The following is a 22,509-nucleotide window of genomic DNA, read 5'->3' as shown; positions in this document are numbered from 1 at the left end:
TCGTAAGCCTTTCTAAAATAAGATATTACATATACTTCTTGAAAAGCTTTCCAGTAAAGGCTGTAGATCGATCTACCAAAATTTCCTTGCAAAGACCAAATCTCAAGAAGACATGATTATAAAAAAAAGTCCGGAAGCGTAGCTGCAGTTTGATCATGAACTATGGCTGTTACAACATACCTAGTATTATAGTCGACTGCGACTACTAAATATTTATGACAAAGGGCATTCGCCGGAGTAAGAACCCACCGCGTCAATGGCTACGCGGTAGAAGGGAGGCACAGAAGACATTTGCAGAACTCCAGGTGGTTTTTCAGGTGTCTTCTTGAAGCGCTGACATACTTGGCACCTGCGGCAACGTTCCGCTACAAATTTATTCATGAAAGGGAAGTAAACTGAGCGAAAAGTAACTGGTATGTTTTCCCATAACCAGAATGAGAAGCTTCTAGCGTAGATTCATGTGCTGAGCGAAAAACTTGGTCTCGATGTAATAACAGGTAGCAGTTGTGTCCCTGAAGGAAGGCGATATTTTCTAAATAAGATACCATCTTTAAATTCGAAGCACAATGCCTGATGTTCTAGCTGATAGTCCTGGTCTTTCCTCCCCTGCAAGAGGGAAATGATGTCCTTAAAATATGAGTCCTTCCGTTGTTCTTCTTTATGAGTATCATCCAGTTGAACTATAAACAATCGTGGATCCTGAAATTTCTTCTCTTCCTCTCTTTCGCAGTTAGCATTTCTTGACAACGTATCTGCTAAAAAATTCATTTTTCCAGGCACATGTGAAATTGTGAATTGATATTGCTCTAATTTGGAAATAATGTGAGCAAACTTTGAAACATTCTGACGGAGAAACGTTATTTAGTGAGTCAGTTTTTAGGTAAAAAGTGTCTACCGAACAAAAATGCTTAAAACGACGTAAGTTAAAAATAATCTCTGCTATTTCAAGACGATAGGTGATATTACTTTTCATGGGGTCCAAGCGCACGGCTGAAAAAGGCAATAGGTACCAAAGGTGCGTCTTCTTTGTCTGTTTCTGGCTGTAAAATCGCCCCATTCAACCCATGCAAACTGGCATCTGAAAAAACGTACACGTCCTTTTGGGGGTCATACGTCATTAATTTGGGAGCGAAAATGATGGCCTTCTTCATCTTGTCAAGTACCTGTTGTTGGGCAGCAGACAACTTAAAGGGAACATCCTTCTTGAGCAATTTTAATAATGGTTCCGCGATCGTAGAAAAGTCCTTGACGTACGATCGTACAAAGGAACACAACCAAAAAAATTCTTAAGCTGCTCTTGCGTCTTAGGTCTTTTATAATTCCTTATGGAATCGGTAATTCGGTCTGAGATACACATTGCTTGTTGGAGACTACATAACCCAAAAGTTCAAGTAAAAAATGACCTAGTTTAGTTTTTCTTCGGTGATAGCTTTAACCCACGTTCTCTAAGCTTTAGAAACAGTTTTCGAATAGTCGTTAAATCTTCTTCGAACGAATCCGAACCCCAAACAACATCATCCAAATAATAGTAGACTGAATCCTTCTCTAAACCTTCGAGTGTCAACTTCATAACGTCATTGAGAGCGCTGGGGCTCGTAACCAGACACATAGGAAGGACTTTAAAACAGTATAGTCTTTCTTCTGACACTGAAAAAGCAGTAATAGGTTGACTCCTCCCTGTCAATTTGATTTGATAAAAACTAGACGTCAAATCTGAACTAGTTATGAATATATGGCTGCTAGATCGCTCTAAATTGTATTGCATAGGCGGAACTGGGAAGTTGGATGCGTTCACATGACTATTAACTGCTTTGAGATCCACAATTAGCCAATAAGATACACTCTTCTTACGTACCAGAGTTATAGGAGAATTCCAGGGCGAGTGACAAGGCCGAATCGCATCTTGCTTTAATAATAACTCAATTTGTTCATTCACAGCATCACAAAGATGGAAGAGCATGGGATACGGCTTAACTGATACTGGCTCTGGGTCCTTAAGCTGAATATCATGCTTGTAATCACGTGCTTGTGAAAAATCATCAGGTGACCAACTGAAGACATCTTTAAACTCTGTAATTAGATCGTACAGCTGCCGTTTCTCACTATCACTAAGGTCAGGATTTACATTAACACGAGTATAGTCAAATACGGGAGTTTCAGAAGATTACGGACCATTCCCTTGCGTCACATTAGTACATAAATAATCTAAATCTTTCTCTACAGCTTGTCCCACGACCTTGTTCTTCTTATTGGTAGGGTTCGTCACCCAAATAAAGGAATTAACCTTGTCAAACAAACGTTTCCTGAATTAAAAGGTTAACCACCCCAGGTACAAACTTAGAGGGCTGCAACCAATCCCTGGACCCCAACAAATAGTAAACTTTACCAACAGGGACTCGAACCTTTGAGCAAGGCGGTAACCAAGAATATGCCAAAACTTTGAACACAGGCTTAGCAAGGGTTGCAAACTCTGCCGAATGCGGCAAGGTAGCAGAAGGTATTTTTCCAAATCTGGAGATAGCAAACGAACACTCTTTCTGGTTCAAATCGGCTTCATGCGCTAAAAGAAAATCTTGTCCTAACAAAGGGGGTGAGGATAGCTCGGTTTGACTTTGAAAGGATGACAAAAATACTCAGGTCCCACCCGGAATCGAACAAGACCAATTTTACTTACAGGTGAAGTCCTACCCGTAACGCCTCTTAAAAGTAGAAAGAATCTTCGCCTTATGAGGAATCATCTGAGATGAAATACACGAAATTTGTGAGCCACTATCAAGAAGAATAGGGCTATCTCTACCATTAATTCTGATTATGACATGTGGAAAGACTCTCTCTATCAACACAGTGACATTTAAACGCATTGGAGTTGATGGCTTATTATCATCAACCCTCTGAACTAGTTTAAAGGACTAAGACAGTGGACAGCACGATGATTCTCTTTTCCACATTTAAAACAGATAATTTGTTTTTTATTATCATTCTGTCTACTACTATTCTGATTATTATTGGTACTATAGTGACATGGCTGTGTCTAAAATGCTAACCGCTGTTTCGACGTGAAGAAAAATTACGTCTGACTCTATTATTGTTATTATTACGACGGAAATTATCATTTTGATTTGTGTTCTTCTGCGAATGCTGTCTTGGAGTGACAACTGACTCAATTGCTTTTGTATATTAGCTAACTTGTCCTTGAACACTTTCGAACGAACAGTGGACATTTTCGAAGTAGATGCTTCATAGGATAAAGTCCGAGCTGATCGATCAACCTGCTGACTCGGCACAACAGAGTTCACACGAACTTCAATACTCTCTGGCGGATTTAGCTGAACAACCGATTGAGAAAGGAAAGGATTCTGCTTAAACTGTTCACCTGTGCTAAAACCTCAAACTGATCATTATAATGTGCCGCATCGTCTCCTATGCACCCATAAAATCGTTCCGGTCCTAAGATGTGACTAAAGACACTCATATTGTCCTGCTTACCACCGACTGCCATATCGGAATGCAAACTAGACGATACACTACTAGACGGTGACTCAATGTCCGAAATGGACTGCGAGAATATTAAATTTTGTCTTAAGCGATCAAAGAACTGCCTCGTATAGTGAATTTTACCCAGAGAAGAGGTTACTATCGGTTCGAAATATTCAGTAAGGTCTAAATTATAATAAACATAATCAAAAGCATCATAATTTTGGGCAAATTGACCATGCATAAAACTCTTAAAATACACACAAGTAAAATAAAATAAAAGAAAAAGGCAAATCAGACTTCAACACCAAACATAATATGAGCCAAATCAAGGGTGGGTGGGCGGTGGAAATTAAAATTTCTGGTGGGTTGTCAAATCTACTGTGAGAAGAAACAAGAGACACTACAGGTAACCGTAAGACAACACATCTCCACCATGAAAAGTGACTGGAATTCTGGCATGTACAGCTGGATTTTGTGGCAAAGATACTAATATTGCCACAGGATGAATGTCAGAATGGTACATGAAATCCTAACAATTCGTGTAAAGCAGTTATAAATACTTTTCATAATAAACGAACTAAATACCAATCCGTGATTCTAATACGTTAGTCAATAATTCATTTTACCTTAACCAGTTATATTTCAATTTCGAAATAAAACACAAACTGTTAATTTTAGAATAGCACAGCAAACTTTAGAAAGGGGATGGTAGAATAAAAGAAGCAACGGTAATAAGGGATGCGCTTATGCTGTCTGGTGTATAAGTTCTGCCTTGCCGGAGAGGTACATTACAGAGGAAAAAATTTATATTTTCCAAAGATTTAAGAAGTGTATACTGGTATAAAATATCCCCTCACGGCATATCAATTTTGCTACCCAATCTACAGCTAGAACGAATACCATGTAGAAAATATAGAATTTGAAACCACTTTAAGTCAACATAACTTTTAGTTCCATCTTTCTTCTTCCTAAAGGACAACTGCTGCTGTAATTTCAGAGTACGTTCGGCAACATGTTTAAGGATTATTACAGTATTGGGTTCAATTCTCATTGGTTCCCGTTCGGGAGAAGCCGTTTATAACAGTAGTTTGGTCCCTGTGAAGGGCTTAGCCATTTATTACAGTATCAGGGTTCGAGTCCTGGTACATTCCCGTGAGAGAAAACCATATATTACAGTCCTGGGTTCGATTCTCGTCTGTCCCTGTCTGTTTTCCATATATAACAGTACTGGGTTCGATCCAGGTACGTCTCACATAGGGATTAACCATATACTAGAGTATTGAGTTCAATTCTACTCGCTCCCTTTCGGGATAAACCCTTTTATTACTGTATGTGGTTCGTGTCCTACGGTCCCAAAGTGGGCTTACTCTTTTACTACGGTCTGGGGTTCGATTCTCCACCGCTCGAATGTCTTCTTTAGCATTAACCAGTGGGTTCGATCGACCATTGCAACTGACCATATAGCCGCTAGACAACAGGTTCAGAGTTCGGTCAGAACGTTTCGGGAAACCGGCACAAAGTTAACTCCAGTTGTATTCTATAGTGCTAATGCAATTTATTAATGTATGAATTATTAAGTTGCATAGGCGCTAATCACTTGTGCTGTAAAGAAAAATGAATTAAGTTGTTCCTTAAAATTAACATATATGAATTTAGATTATGATTGTTATTTTGAAAGGATACTCAACTTTTGGATTTTTGCTTTTAATTCACAACACTAAAACTTTACGAACATATAATAATCACTTTATGACACTTCAAATGAATAACTGATCACTGTGATATATATATATATATATATATATATATATATATATATATATATATATATATATATATATATATTGATTTAATTTTAATTTGGGCCCGTTGATTATCGAAGACGCGGTTGACGCGGTCGCCACGAATTATTGGTTATGTTTCGTTACATTGCTGATTATACACCTTCACTAGCACTGTTCACTTACTTTGACACTGGAAGGGGAACTGTATTGGATATTCAGGGGTGATGTCCTGCAGGTAGCGGGTTGCTCTCATCTCATCTTCCTTGCGGTGAATTGAATTGTATGCCGTTCTCCAGCTCCATACTACCAAAACCACTTTATTCACGCATGTTAAAATATTATCTAACGTTGCTCATGCTCTTTAATTGTTCGTTTTGGTTTTTAAGTAAGAGTTTACTGAACGTATGTGTCAAATACTTCATTATTGCTGTATATGCGTACCCGCTACTCCATTCGTGGTGGCTTCTTCGGGTGTCTCAGTAACACTAACTTCTCTTTCTTTTCGTCCCATCTTGTTGCTAGGCAAAAGTGCGCTTTGCTTCGCAGTTAGGTGATGTCAGAAGCTAAAAATAACTATGACAATCCATGCATTGGAATTTTTAGAGACGACGTTTGTCCATTGTGCTGGATTTTAGTTCCTTATTTGGGAAGGAGAGGGGAATTCTGCGATTTCCGTCGCAGTCAAAACCCACATACATATATGCACATTCGTTTGTTGGCTGAGAGAAAAATTCTTGAGAGTGCTTTTATGCGAGGTTCATTCAAAAAGTTAAAAATTTCTTCTTAAAATTGACTGAGCTGAACCGTATGGTTACGTTGGCGCTCGGCAGGACATTTGTTTTGAGGGAGAGAGAAAAACAAATAGAACCCTGCAACACTGATCACTTCACTAGTGTCACCAAATTTCTTCCACTGGTCTTCAAAGGGTTAACATCACTTAAGTCTTCTTGTGACGATATAACGAAAAATTTTCAAAGTCCTTTCGGAAATACGGTAACGAACACGTGGGCCATACGAAACGAATTTCGGATTACGGTTGGGCCATAATTCAAATAAAGTTTATCAATGTCTTTTATTATTATTATTATGTTGTCGTTAAAATATGTAAGTGCCACAATTTCCAACACAACAAAAGATGAACAAAATTATTGTTATTTTCTTTCAAAATATCACATTTAATAATTGAACAACTAATTACTGGCATTGTTTACCATTAAACACAAAAATATTACAAATATATTAAGTAATAATTGTAACCTAAAATATTTATTAATGTAGTGCCTTGTACTTCTAATTGTAACATGAATTAATTTTCTTACTGTTATCGAAAACATTCATTTTCAATATTTACTTTCATTGAAAACCACTTCTAATATTCTTGAAAACTAACACAATAACTGTATATCTGTTTTCATTTATTGTTATTATTATTAGTAGTAGTATTTCAATTACTATTACTTCTATGAATCAAATATATAACACACAAATTAAATTCAAGTATCAGCACACGTAAATATTTTTAAAATATTGGTTACAGTATGAAAATTTTTACTTAAATCTACAACAGCACTCAATATCATGATATTTACAATTATTACATTCCGGTTAGAAATTAACCAAGAATGGACTGAGCAGTGGATGGTTTGTCAAACCATTACACTTTTCAAAGTGTCTGCCCTCCGAAATTTCGAAGATACCTACCCACATTAAAATGTCATTTATTTCCATCCCCGAAGCAAAGTGAAAAGATAGGATATTTGAGTAAAATTTAAAAATAATATAAAAGGGGACTAATAAGAAAATTGCCTACTCCGGGCATTACATAATATGTGTGTAACCCATAATATTGGAGGGACCTTTGCTTCAACGTCTTCAAGTACTACTTGAAATATTTTCGTACTCAACGAAAAGATCAATGCAAAGTAAATGCAACAATGGTTGCTAACAATTGGCATGTACACCACTTACTTGATACTTATTTATAATAGGATGTCTCATTACATTTTCTTTTCATTAATCGACGCGTCATGAAGGTGGGTACAGGTGTAAAACCATACTACTACAATAACTTACTACACCAAAATTCAAGTATCCTCAGCTGATTACTAATCCCAGAGGCATACTGATTGGTTAAAACAAATAACTTAACATAACACATCGTAAGTGTAGGTTACTATTAATTGACGCATAGTTGTTATTTAAAATTTGAGAGATTTAATTCAGTAATTTGAAGTATGATCATTCAGGTTTATTACCGAATGGTTTCTCACCAAAATATTTAAATTTGTGATTCGAAACATTTTTAATTTTGTAAAATTGCAACACTGTGATGAAATATTTAATATAAATTTTCTACATCTTCACAATTCAAATTTATTTCCTTTCACTATATTTGAAAATTTTCGCTGCGCAAATTCACTCTTGCACTTCGAAAAGAAACACTATATTTCTTTGATTAAAAAAAAAATCAAATTTCGTCGTGAAGGCATTAAAAAAATATATATACTATTACAAGTAATTTCATATTACGTATGCTTGAAATATCAAGATTTTTTTTTTTTTTTTGGAAATATTAAAACCATTGCAAGTGTCGGTTTCATACAGTACAGGCAGTCCGGCTTAACAAAGTTTCGTTTATCCTACACCTACTCGAGGCTTTTTCAACACAAAAACAATTTTCAAAGGTTTCATTTGCCAATAAACAAATAGCATGAATGGTTTCTCAACATGTATGACTGCTGCATAGCACAAGAAATTGACTAATTTATCACTGCTTGAGTTGCAATTACTTTTCTTTTGTGATAATTTTCGCTGTGCACCAATTTTACTATATTTAGGTTGTACACTAGACTGCTTTTTTCTTTTCACTAGGTTTTTCCATTTACCTGTATGCTTGACCTTTGTCATTACGTCACAATCAGCTGATAGCACATCACTGACAGTAGTTGGTGATTGACATTTAATTTTACCATTACGTTCACTTTCAGATCGCTTAGACGTAAAAAATACATTCACCTGATTACCACATTCTTCCTGAAAAGGTTCGTGATTTTTATTTGCAGGTGATGAGTGGTCAGCACCTGACCTATTTACTACGCCATGGATCGCTAAGTTACTAGTGTGATTCAATTTTAAACTTCGGTCACTTGTCTGAGCATTGATGCGACTGTTACATTTATTCCTCAAAGAACATTTACGAACATACTTGGAAAGTTTTGAAAAACAATACAGCATACGTTTAACTCTTTTTAGTTTCCGTCTGACTTTACGTACTTTCTTTTTATTTTGCCGGTGCTTTTTGCCACATTGAACCTGTGAACTATATTTTCTTGCCCTTTGACAAACAACATTTCGTAACTTACTAAAATATTCTTGACAGGTTTTTAATTTCTTTTCCCACGTTACAGAGTTACGTTCATTACCATTAGGCCTACTTGGCATAAAGCCGTTTGTACTATCTCCTAAATACATAACTTGAGTGCAAGTAACGATACAAAAGATGATATAATTCATTTGTTCTATCTGTATATTTGTAACTTTCAACTCACAGCTTAAAGAACTACTTTTCACTTTACAAATCTTTACAACCCTAACAGACGCAAAAAATAAACAAGTTTTGTGAAACGGAACGCATTCTAATTTACTGGTTAGCAAGGTGCCATAGAGGCAATTTTCCTCTAACAAACTTGATACACTACAAGGCTGCGTATATGGGCTACTCTCATTCCCCTTTTCAACGCAATTTATTACCACTCTAGTAAACCTTTCTGTAGTGATGCACGCATTGCATTCCTGAATGCCTTTTGTCCCCTTAAAAAACAAACAAACAACATCTGGAACAGCTGACCGCTGATTCACACACAGAGCTACGCTGGACGTGACCAACTCGATAATTGGTAGGGTTTGCAAAGAAGCAGCTGGGTTGAGCTTATTATTCTTTTTTCCTTCTATAATACTATTCGACAGAGACAAAACAAACTTTTTGGCTTGGCCTAGTTCAACGTTAACGTGACTGACAACAGAAATGCTTTCATTTTCTACCTTTGATTCACTCTCATACATTTCTTCAACCTGCTCAAATTTGTTGTCAAGAAATTCAATATTAGCTTGATTTACTACAATAGGCGGTGACTGAGACCTAACACATGGCAAAACAGTACAACTTTCAACACATTCATTTTTCACTGTTCGTGCGTATGCTTTCTGAGCTACGGGGGCAATGTCCCACAAAATACCTTCAAACTCACGTTTAACAAATTCTAAATTACTTTCAGCAAATTTTGTTTTTAAAGGTACTGTTTTCTCTTGACGATTTTCGTAATTTTGAGTATTTTCTAGCTCATTAACTTTTACAAAAGGATGCGCAAAAGTTACAGTTTCAAGAGGATCAGCAAACCTAACCCGTTTCGGTGGTACAACTTGACAATTTATTTTCTGATTATCACTGAAATCCTTGTTACAACTAACATTGTATTGCTTTGAATATCTTTTGTATATCCTTTCAGCTAACCTTTCTTTTGCAGTGCGTACAATATCTGAATTTTCATAGTGAACTTTCAATTTATGTTTAATGTCTGACAAGGAAATAAATTCTGATTCAAAAACACATTCATCTTTGACCCTTCGATAGAAATCAGATTTGCGTATTTCATGCATTTTAGCAACAATTTTATCTTCAATTTCAATCCTATATTCTATGTTCCTTTTCAAAAGGGATTTTGCAATTTCCTGTTTAGCTCTTTTACGAATTTCACAAACTTCCTGTTCTACCTTTAAAGCATTTTCAACTTCTAACAACGTAAAAGGTTCTTTTCTATATCTGAATTGACTTTCTACTATTAAGTACTCTGTTTCTTTCCATATTCTTCGCATTTCATGCAAAACAGGAATTATTTCTCTATTTACAGACATGATGATTAATTTACTAATGCCAGAACAACAAAATTAAATAGCACTAATGAGGCACTACAATTTACCTTAATCGAGAAAATACAATTAGCGTTGTTTTTATGCGGTTTTACCGAACGTTCCTGTGCTATCGGGCGCCATTTATTACAGTATTGGGTTCAATTCTCATTGGTTCCCGTTCGGGAGAAGCCGTTTATAACAGTAGTTTGGTCCCTGTGAAGGCCTTAGCCATTTATTACAGTATTAGGGTTCGAGTCCTGGTACGTTCCCGTGAGAGAAAACCATATACTACAGTCCTGGGTTCGATTCTCGTCTGTCCCTGTCTGTTTTCCATATATAACAGTACTGGGTTCGATCCAGGTACGTCTCACATAGGGATTAACCATATACTAGAGTATTGAATTCAATTCTACTCACTCCGTTTCGGGATAAACCCTTTTATTACTGTATGTGGTTCGTGTCCTACGGTCCCAAAGTGGGCTTACTCTTTTACTACGGTCTGGGGTTCGATTCTCCACCGCTCGAATGTCTTCTTTAGCATTAACTAGTGGGTTTGATCGACCATTGCAACTGACCATATAGCCGCTGGACAACAGGTTCAGAGTTCGGTCAGAACATTACGGGAAACCGGCACAAAGTTAACTCCAATTGTATTCTATAGTGCTAATGCAATTTATTAATGTATGAATTATTAAGTTGCATAGGCGCTAATCACTTGTGCTGTAAAGAAAAATGAATTAAGTTGTTCCTTAAAATTAACATATATGAATTTAGATTATGATTGTTATTTTGAAAGGATACTCAACTTTTGGATTTTTGCTTTTAATTCACAACACTAAAACTTTACGAACATATAATAATCACTTTATGACACTTCAAATGAATAACTGATCACTGTGATATATATATATATATATATATATATATATATATATATATATATATATATATATATATATATTGATTTAATTTTAATTTGGGCCCGTTGATTATCGAAGACGCGGTTGACGCGGTCGCCACGAATTATTGGTTATGTTTCGTTACATTGCTGATTATACACCTTCACTAGCACTGTTCACTTACTTTGACACTGGAAGGGGAACTGTATTGGATATTCAGGGGTGATGTCCTGCAGGTAGCGGGTTGCTCTCATCTCATCTTCCTTGCGGTGAATTGAATTGTATGCCGTTCTCCAGCTCCATACTACCAAAACCACTTTATTCACGCATGTTAAAATATTATCTAACGTTGCTCATGCTCTTTAATTGTTCGTTTTGGTTTTTAAGTAAGAGTTTACTGAACGTATGTGTCAAATACTTCATTATTGCTGTATATGCGTACCAGCTACTCCATTCGTGGTGGCTTCTTCGGGTGTCTCAGTAACACTAACTTCTCTTTCTTTTCGTCCCATCTTGTTGCTAGGCAAAAGTGCGCTTTGCTTCGCAGTTAGGTGATGTCAGAAGCTAAAAATAACTATGACAATCCATGCATTGGAATTTTTAGAGACGACGTTTGTCCATTGTGCTGGATTTTAGTTCCTTATTTGGGAAGGAGAGGGGAATTCTGCGATTTCCGTCGCAGTCAAAACCCACATACATATATGCACATTCGTTTGTTGGCTGAGAGAAAAATTCTTGAGAGTGCTTTTATGCGAGGTTCATTCAAAAAGTTAAAAATTTCTTCTTAAAATTGACTGAGCTGAACCGTATGGTTACAGGATAGTAATTGAATGAATGATTCCCGTTGCTTCCACCTACCTTATTGAATTCAAAAATTTATCTTATCCTTAAGTTTATTTTTAGTTTTAAATTTTATTTGTCAATTATCAAAGATTGCATGTTAGAATGCAGAGTCATGATTTTTCTGCCAATGCTGGTTCTGTTTTTTAGTTTTGTTTTTATTTTCACCAGCGGGGCAAATCTGTCTTCAACCTCGGAGGGAACAGGTAATACCGTTCCCATAATCTTTTTTAACTGATTTTATTCATCTGACTGAAGTTGAATAAATCAATGCTGTGGTGTAGAGTTGTGTTCAACATTGAGATACGGGCAGATTTGAGGCTTATTCTGGGGGTACATCAATTTCATCTCACTTTCGTTTGTGGCAATCAGACAGAAATCATGCACATTTCTCGGAGAAAACACATTTCAAATCAGATTATTGGGGGGACAGATCCCTGAATTCCAAGATTGGAGGGTACATTTCCTCCCCATCCCTCCGGGATTTGCGCCAGTGGTTTTAACTTATTGCAATTTAGTGTTTTCTTTAAACACAGTTTCTAAGGTATCTAATCATAAATTCATTATAATTGACAGAATCGACGGTTATAAAAAGACGTTTTTAATCTTGTAATCACTTTAACAACTAAATTTCTTCTTTCTGGCGTATTTAAGACACAGGTGACGCCATTATCGGATAAATATAATTAGAATAACAGTTTAAACTATGCTAAAGGATAGCGTTTATGGATACTGAATACGTAACTACGAGTTGCGCTTAAATGCTGTTAGCAAAGGTGAAGGTTGCGGTGTTGCCACGCCTCTGTACACATTCACGTCGACTTATGCATTCAACAAACGACACCATTCACTAGCGTCTCCTTAGCCACATCCATTATTGCACGGCAATGTCGCATAAGAGCCTTCAATTCATGAAATGTGTCCCAAAATTTAGTGATTTTTGATTAACAAGGTTATATTTCTATAAATTTCTAAACTACGGAAATCTAGTATTAAAACTGACTGCTTTATCACTTCCAAGTTCAGTATAATGTGATGGCACCTAATTTTGAGAAAACCTATCAACAAGTTTTTTCTAATAATATCGACAGACATGCAGACAAATGGAAGAGTAGATCAGTTCAATGATATTCCCCATACTTATACATACCGTGGTGGGGAAATCTAAAAGGTTTTCGAATTGTTATATTTACGTAAAATGTAACTGGATTGTTCAAATCTGTTTTTAAAGAGACTTCCAATTATTTTCACTTATTGCTCCCTGATAAATCCCACAAACACCATAAGCGCTCACTCTTAGGTCTAGTACTTTATATGCTTTTTGATTCCTGCGATCCCGGTTGTGGATTTGAAACAACGATTATTCTAACAGTTATATCTCATACTTTCCTTTCGCATACAAATTATAATATTTTAATAGTATTAGATTCTTTGATTGTTAATCATCTTTTAGGATGTTGCATTCTCCGAATTTCAATATTATATTATATTCCTTTAAAAGAAAACAGAATCTGATTTTTAACTTAAATTCAGTAATTGTTTGACATAAGACATCTATAGGTTTTATACATTTCATTAGACGAGCAATTAGCCTAGCTTTGACCATGAGCTTCAATTAGATTTCGGACAACTGTTTACACACAACCATTAATATTCTCTAAATGCACTGATTATTGCTTGACTCTCTGAGGTATTCGATTTTGCACTGTAAATCTGCCATTATACTTCAAGAGAAAACTTAGAAAAAGAGAAGCATTCGAAGCACTTAAAAAGATGCCGGGAAATTTTCATGCAATACCAAAAACCAGAGATATTCGCTTAATACTTTATTACAAATAATAGACAAATTACAATATATTAACATCAGCGTACTATACAGTTGTAACATTTCAAAAGAAACGAACTTTGTGTACTTACGGTACTCTTTTACATTAAACGATCTTTTTCTGAACTATGGAAAATGGAACTTTAACACAAGTATAGATCTGTGTTTTAGAACTAAATATTTTTTTTAAGAGCAATATATTTACGTCCATTTTGTCCTTACAAATACATTATAAGGTTATTATTACTCTTTTCTTGGCCGAAGAAATTTTTTATATCGTACATATCGGTGACCATAAGCATTGTGAGCGGGTTGCGAATTCCAAAAGTAGTCATCATCGTCATCAAACTTCTGGCTCTTTACCCTGTACGATATTTCGTGTTCATCGTGTTCTTCTTCGATTTCTTCCTCTACATGTTTCAAATTCGTTAATTCCTGCCCACGTATTGCAGGATAATGCTTTCTATGATACGTTTTCCCTTGGTTAGTTATCGCTAACAGGCGCTGCCGTTTCACTCCTCTGGGAGATGGGACGTTATCATTTTGAGCCTTAAAGTCACTAGATTCGATATCGTTGCTTGGTGCAACACTCGGATAGAAAGTTGCTAATGTTATAGGTTGCAGAGTGCGACGTATTTCATTCTTTAAAGCCTCTGTATCAATTAGGGTGTTATGGGGCAATTTCTTGCGTCTTCCCACTCTAATGGTTGATGATTTCGTAGTTGATTCTAAATCAGTTGATTTTCCAGATTTTCTGTTATCACTAATTGGTTTCTTGGTGAATGCTGAACTTATGTTTGACAATTTTTTTTCAATTACCTTAACAACTTCTTTTTGTTGTTTGCTAATTTCTTTCAGAATGTTTTCTGCTATAGAACCTACTATATTAGCCGAAGTATTTTTATAATTTAATACTAGTGCGCTTTGAGGAGTACTATTTCGAGTTGCGGAAGTGGACTTCTGTAGAGAATGAAACTGTTTTGCCTTTGTGGTCGGAATAATGGTGCTAAGTTTTGGAAGTAAAACAGACTTCACCAGCAATTGGGATTGTGAGATATTTTGAGTTGATTTAGCACTATTTGTTGTACGATTTTGTGCGCTAATTGCTCTCTTTGTAGTAGATACTGGAACATCAGTAGACGATGTTTTTGAACCAATTACAGAACTAGAAGTTTTACCGATACCAAGATTTGGAGATTTGCTCTTCAATTTCTGAGCTGTTTGAGAAGTTATTTTCACTTTGCTATCTGGTGGAGACTTGGTTATAGAAGAAGCTACTGTATTTCTAACTTTTTCACTACTACCCGTCAAATATTTAGTGACATCACGAGTTACTGTGCTGGTACTGAGCTTGTGAGTTATTTTCACGTTTGGAGTTATTGTTTGTTTCTTAGCAGAACCAACGTTATTGGATTGTGAAACTTTTGGCATTGCAGCACTTAAAGAACTTTGTTTAACGTTTGCAGGTGGCGAACTTTTATTCTGATTGTTTCTCTGTGTAGTTCCACCATTTGGCTTCTGTGTTGTTTTAAGGTTTGGAGCTCTTGTTTGTTTCTTAACAGTACTAACTTTATTGGATTGTGAAACGTTTGACAATGTAGTATTTTTAGAACTTTGTTTAACTGTTGCAAGTGGCGAACTTTTATTCTGAGATGTCTTTGTAGTTCCACTATTTGGCTTCATTGTTGATTTGACATTTGAAGTTATTGTTTGTTTTTTAGTAGTACCAACATTACTGGACTGTGAAACTTTTGGCAATGCAATACTTAAAGAACTTTGTTGAACTGTTGACTTTGGCGAACTTTTATTCTGATTGTTGGTCTGTGTAGTTCCACTGTTTGACTTCACTGCTGTTTTGACGTTTGCAATTACTTTTTGGTTCTTAGTAGTACTAACATTATTGGATTGTGAAACTTTTGGCAATGCAGTACTTAAAGAACTTTGCTTAACGGCTGCAGTTGGTGAATTTTTCTTTTGATTGGTTGATTTCGTATTCCCAGTACCTGGCTTCGCAGTTGTTTTCACATTTGTGGATACTGTTGCTTTCTTAGAATTACTATTTTGGTTTGAAAGTTTCGGCAATATAGTTGTTGATAAACTTGACTTAACACGTACCGAGGATGAAGTTGTCTGATGATTACTTTTCACTATCATACTGCTATTTGTCTTCGGACTTGTTCTTACATTTGTGAAGACTGATTGTTTCGGTGAAGTATTAGAGTTATTACGCTGTGAAACGTTTGGCAAAGCAGTAGTAATAGAACCTGGCTTAGATGTAATGGAGGGTGAAGATTTTTGTTGATTGCTTTTTTGTGTTTCTTTATTTGGCAGTTTAGTTAATTTAAAGTCTGAAGAAAGAGTTGGTATCTTTGAAAACTCAGGTGGTTTGTTAGTTGATGCTTTTGGCAATGCAGTAGTTAAAACATTTTGTTTAGTTGTAGATGTAAGCGATAGCTTAACCGCATTACCACTACTTGACTTAGAAGTTGCCTTAATTGGACTTCCTAAAGTTGTTGATTTCTTAGTTGAATTTGGATTATATGTGGGAGAAACTTTGAGTATTGATGCTGTAGCAAGAGCTCCTTTTGTTGTTGGAAGAAATTTTGCACTTCCTTGGCTACGTTTTGGAGTAGTTGCACTGTTTGGTTTCAAAGTTACTTTTGTGTTTGAACCAGCAGGAAGCTTCAGGGTTATCTTTAAACTTAAAGGAGCACTTTCTGCTTTCTTTGTGACATTAAGATTGTTATTAGATATAAATTTTGATGGAGATGCAGTTGGAGGATTTTTCGATATACTTTCATTAGGTTTTTGGCTGACTTTCTGTGTAATGTTTGTGGAGATACTTTGTTGTTTTGCATTAGAATTAGGTTTAGCGTTAGTTGAAGTTTGCGTGATAAAAGCAGTAGAAGTATTTTTAGCAATTACAAGAGGTGTATGTATAGCTGCACTGCTTGGCTTTAGGGTCTTTCCATTATTAGGAGAAATAATTTGTCGTTTTGTTACAATATCGGTGTTAGACAGTAAAACTTTGGGAACTACAGTAGTTGACGCTAATGGTTTATTAAAAACGGAAGATTTGAATTGCTTGATTGTTTGTGTGGATCCAGTGTTTGGTTTCTTAGATGCGTTGACGACTGTTTCTCTCTTTGTAGCCCTAACGTTGTTGGATGTTGCTGTCCTTGGAAACGCAGTTGTTAAAGTTCTTAGCTTAACTGTAGCAAACGTTGAAAGTTTCAATTGGTTACTTTTCTGTGTTGTTCCGTCTCCAAGCTTTTGACTTACTCTAAAGCTCGGAGGTGAAGTTAACTTGGTTGTAAATTTAAGAGCGGTAGTCTGTGATGCCTTAGTTGAAACTGAAAGTTTTCCTTGGAAAGAAGCTGAGGCTTTCTGTGTGAACCCATTATTTAGCTTCGAAGATGCATTGGCATTTAATGAAGCTGATATTCCCTTTGGAGTACTGAGTGGTGAAGCTTTTACCACACTAGCTGTTGTTGTCACTGATTGGGATGAAGGGAGCTTTGTTATAGCTTGTTTCTGAGTTGATACCCTAATTGGTTTTTGAGTTACTTTACCATAAGGTACAGATGCTTGTTTACTTGTTGTATTTATTTGTTTTGACTGAGAAACTTTCAGTACAGAACTGGTAGATAGTCCTTTAACTGATACTAAAGGTGGATGTTTTGGAAGAAATTCAGGTTTATGACTTGCTTCATTAAGTGCATTATAACTATTGCTTGCACTCAATAAACCATGTTGATTCTTTGATGTGTTAATATTATTGACTTGCAAAAGTTTGGCTGAAGCACTAGTTGAAGGAGATCTTGTGACTTTCAAAACTGAAGATTTTTGCTCTTGAGAAATTTTGCTTACTTTTGGTTTTGTTGTATTGAATATGGTATTATGATACTTCTCACCAACATTTTTTGAACTTTGTGCTGCAGGCGGTTTTGTGAACTTGGAATTATTTGCATCTGGTTTGAGAGTGGGTTTTACTTTAGCATAAATAATTTCTTTATGTTTTGTTATTGTGTTCCCTTTAGTAGAATCTATAGTTAATTTAGAGGTAGTGAACTGCCCACTTGATGATTTTTCTAGACTTTTAGTTGCTTTGCGTTCTGTTGATGCAGTAGTATATCGTGGCCCTGCAGAGATTTTACTTTGTTTCGCTTGAGATTCTTTGGTGATATTAACGAAAGTAACTGATTGTGATGTTACTTTCACAGAACTCTTTAGAGTTGTTGATGTCTGACTTCCTTTTGCTGCAAAACTTTGTGTGTTCTGTTGATGTTTTTGTGTTGTTTTTTGTAAGATTTGTGTAAACTTTAAAATTGTCGCTGAAGTACTAGGTTTAAGTCCATTTGACAACGTTTTACTTATAGGACTCTTGTTGGTAACCTTTTCTAATGATCGTGGGGTACTAGCTACTTTTGAAGGTGGAAGAGCAAGTTTTGATAATTGAGGTGACGTACCGCGGGAAGAAGTTATTTTGGTACTCTTTACTGAAGATTGCAGTTGGTTCGTTACTTTAGAATGTGAGCCACTAATAGTAAATGTACGTCTTGGGGATAATGTGCTGAGCGAAGAGCTTGGTTTAACGCTCTTTCCTGAAGACTGAGCCTGAATACTTACTTTTGAAGCTATGTTAATAGTTTTAACTTTAGTTTCTGGAGGTGATGTATTCCGTAAAGGACTTCCTTTAGTACCCTTTGCTGAAAACAGTGGCTGGATTGTTACCTTTGAAGGTTGACCAACAACACTACTTTTAGTTCCTGAAGATAGTGTACTTCGTTGATGACTTTGTTTAGTTATCTGTTGTGTTACTTTTGGCTGACTAGTTACTTTTGAAGGTATGCTGGCCGTACCAGGCTTAGATACTGACGCTTGCGTATTGCGTGGAAGACTTGGATGGGAACTCTTTTGTACTAATTTTGGCTGATTAGCTACTTTTGAAAATAGGCTGGTCGTAGCAGGCTTAGATACTGAAGCTTGCGTATTGCGTGGAAGACTTGGATTGGAACTCTTTTGTACTGATTTTGGTTGATTAGCTACTTTTGAAGGTAGGCTGGTCGTAGCAGGCTTATATACTGAAGGTTGTGTATTGCGTGCAAGACTTGGATTGGAACTCTTTTGAACTGATTTTGGCTGATTTGCTACTTTTGATGGTAGGCTGGTCGTACCAGGCTTAGATACTGAAGGTTGTGTATTGCGTGCAAGACTTGGATTGGAACTCTTTTGTACTGATTTTGGCTGATTAGCTACTTTTGAAGGTAGGCTGGTCGCACCAGGCTTAGATACTGAAGCTTGCGTATTGCGTGGAAGACTTAGGTTGGAACTCTTTTGTACTAATTTTGGCTGATTAGCTACTTTTGAAGGTAGGCTGGTCGTAGCAGGCTTAGATACTGAAGCTTGCGTATTGCGTGGAAGACTTAGGTTGGAACTCTTTTGTACTAATTTTGGCTGATTAGCTACTTTTGAAGGTAGGCTGGTCGTAGCAGGCTTAGATACTGAAGCTTGCGTATTGCGTGGAAGACTTAGGTTGGAACTCTTTTGTACTAATTTTGGCTGATTAGCTACTTTTGAAGGTAGGCTGGTCGTAGCAGGCTTAGATACTGAAGCTTGCGTATTGCGTGGAAGACTTAGGTTGGAACTCTTTTGTACTAATTTTGGCTGATTAGCTACTTTTGAAGGTAGGCTGGTCGTAGCAGGCTTAGATACTGAAGCTTGCGTATTGCGTGCAAGACTTAGATTGGAACTCTTTTGTACTAATTTTGGCTGATTAGCTACTTTTGAAGGTGGGCTGGTCGTAGCAGGCTTAGATAGTGAAGCTTTCGTATTGCGTGCAAGACTTGGTTTGGAACTCTTTTGTATTAATTTTGGCTGACTAGTTACTTTCGATGGAAGGCTGCTGGTACTAAACTTAGGTCTTGGAGCTTGTGTGCTATGCGCAAGACTTGGTTTGGTGCTCGTTCCCGAAACCTGTGGCTGACTCTTTACTTTTGATAGTGGACCAATAGCTTTAGGTACTTGACTTATTTCAATATTCTTTCCTGAAAGTTGATTCTGACTAGTTACTTTTGAGTGTGAACCAAAGCTGCTTCCATTATGACTTGTGTTTAATATGGCCAACTTAACTGGATTTAATTTATTGTTGTTTGCTAAAGACTGTTGTTGATTAGTTGCTTTCAAAACTGAATCAACACTAGATTTAGATGCTGAAGATGAAATATGGCGTGAAGAGTTTGATATAGCGTTCTTTTCTAAAACTTGAGACTGACTACTTACTTTTGAAAGAGAACTTTGAGTAATTGATTTATGTACTGGAGCTAATGTACTGTGCACATTATTTAATTTAACACTGTTTCTAGAAGATTGTTGTTGATTAGTTGCTTTCAAAGACGGAGTAACGGTGTTTAGTTTAGGCCCTTGCGATACTGTATTCTGACGAGAACTTGTGTTACCGATCTTCCTTGCAAGGTGTTGTCTTATTATTTCTACCATTGAACGAATCGTAGTAGGTTTAGATTCTTGAAATGAAGTATTACGTGAAATACTTGTACTAGTGCTCTTTTTTGAAGATAATTGTGGAATAGTTGTTTTCAGAGATGGGCCAGCTGTACTCGGTTTTGATCCCTGAGTCAGTGTATTGCGTGTATCGTGAGTCTTGTTGCTGATTTTGTTTACTGATTGTAATTGGTGAGCTACATTCAAAGACGTTGAAATGACTGATGCCGCTGGTTTAGATCCCGGAGATAACGTATTGCGTGTAGGAGTCCTGTTAATATTATTTTTCTCGAAGGATTGTAGATGGTTAGTCACTTTCAAAGATGGAGCTATTGTGTTTGATTTATGTTCTCGAGATAATGTACCCTGTACATGACTTATGTTAGTATTTTTATCTGAATTTGGTGGTTGAATAGTTACTTTTAAAGGTTTGGCAAGATTAACAGGTTTATAAGCTGGTGACGACGTAGTTTGTGGAGCATTTGTGTTTATAATCTTCGCTGGAGGTTTTGCCTGATAAGTCAATTTAGACGGTGGCCCAGGAGAACTTTTCTTCGTAGTATTTCCTTTGTGTTGAAGCCATTTGCTGTCGACAATTTCCTCATTCACTAGAACTTCAAGATGACCAGAAAGGTTGTTGAGATCATTGGCGCTGTTTCGCTGTTTATTAGGAGTATTTTTTGGTAAATTAAAGCCTGTGCCACCTTCTTTACTAGTGTCTTGTTGCTTGTAGGTCTTGTTGCTTCTTTTGGGATCTGAAACGAAATTTAGAAATATATCAGTAGTTTACTGCAGTGATTTAATACTAGCTAGTACATGTCTTAAACAGTAGTTGTTTCTATTACACAACATACATTATTGTTTTTCTTGACGGCAAACATGCAACCTCTTCATTTATCTAGCAGTCAACCGAAAGGGGAGTGTTTATAAGAGGGAATTACCTCTTTCGGGAGATGCTAGAACAATTTACAAAGAATTAAAAGATAGATAGATAGATAGATAGATAGATAGATAGATAGATAGATAGATAGATAGATAGATAGATAGATAGATAGATAGATAGATAGATAGATAGATAGATAATTTATTTAATTCCTCGTTTGAATAAATAAACCCGACAATCGGTCACATTTTGTTACTTTAATTGTCTAGCAAGTAGTTGTGTGTATGTATCTGTGTGAGAGCGTTTGGATGTGCTTGTCTCGTCAACTGTACCTTATATTTTAGATCAATATTCACTACCTGTTTTCTTTCTCTTCTCTGTTATAGTTTAATATTTTAAGTCTAGTGAAACCCCTGAATACTGGATATCGATAGGACATGAATATTTCTCTGCATATGAGAGGTGTGCGTTAGTGAGATGTTACAGGGATTTAAATTACTCACAGCTCTTGAAATTGTATCAATTATTCAGTGAATGTATTACTGTACTCAATGTTTGAATTTCTGGGGAAATGATGGTACATAAAATGTAAATAAAATGCCTCTGGGGATTGGCTGGTACTACAATTTTCTTCGTAAGTACCAGTTGTACTTCTATAAGAGTATCCTAGTTACTTTACTGATTGTATTAAAACTAAGGGTAACCAAATGAGGTTTAGGATTTAAATTTCTTTGCTTTCGGCATCTATGACCATGTTAGCCCGTCAATTTTGAGGGATGACGTCCCTCACCGAGCACACAATCTGGGTAAAGAGAACAAAGGAAGCGGCTCGGAATCTATATGGTAGGTACCATCCTGGCATTTGCCTGGTGTGGGTGAGGAAAACCCAGGAAAACCTCATTCAGGATGACTAGCATCAGTAAGCTTTTTGACACTTTTACAACAGAGTGCCCTCACCGGATATCGAAACCGGGACCGCTCGCACCGAAGACGAGAATGTTAGCGACCGCCCACTTATTGAGGAAACATTCTCTTTGCTTTGGGAAAAAATGTAAATTACCTCGGCTGTGTTGCCAATTTGTCATTCTGTCGTTTGGTTTTGAAGCAAGGGTAAAAGTGGATCTGAAAAAGTAGAGGGACGGTAAGTAGCGGAATGGCGTCCCGCCATCCCTCTGCCTATCTTTGTCAATTGTATTTTTTTTAGGAACTGGGGGACTCTCTACATAATTTTTAGAGGTAGAGGGACGGCGTTATGTCGCGTTCCCCCACACTTTTACCTCCTGTTTTTGAGTGGCTACTTAGAATGGCTTACGAGGCAGGGCATAGTGAAGCCCATCAATGTGACCATCCTCTTCACATCCAACTATTGATGGATCTTGTCTCTCCTCTTTC

At 36.5% G+C, this 22,509-nt stretch overlaps 2 protein-coding genes across 2 annotated transcripts in view; one reads left to right on the top strand and one right to left on the bottom strand.

The window, feature by feature from the left end:
* LOC145683649 (solute carrier organic anion transporter family member 74D-like) overlaps positions 1-22,509 on the top strand; it is a 498,670-nt gene that overhangs the window by 54,893 nt on the left and 421,268 nt on the right. The gene's annotated exons all lie outside the window — the stretch shown is intronic.
* The window catches only part of LOC145683648 (uncharacterized), a 78,792-nt gene continuing 70,221 nt past the window's right edge, over positions 13,939-22,509 (bottom strand). Inside the window, exon 3 of the mRNA XM_081754988.1 lies at positions 13,939-20,989. Coding sequence (XP_081611114.1) covers positions 13,977-20,989 — 7,013 coding nt within the window. The 3' untranslated portion in view covers positions 13,939-13,976. The remainder of the gene's footprint in view (positions 20,990-22,509) is intronic.

The sequence above is a fragment of the Thermobia domestica genome, chromosome 4 (assembly GCF_964235325.1).
Source record: "Thermobia domestica chromosome 4, izTheDome1.hap1.1, whole genome shotgun sequence".
Classification (NCBI taxonomy): domain Eukaryota; kingdom Metazoa; phylum Arthropoda; class Insecta; order Zygentoma; family Lepismatidae; genus Thermobia; species Thermobia domestica.
Note: the sequence above shows the minus strand (reverse complement) of the source record. Positions and strands in the feature narration are given on the sequence as shown.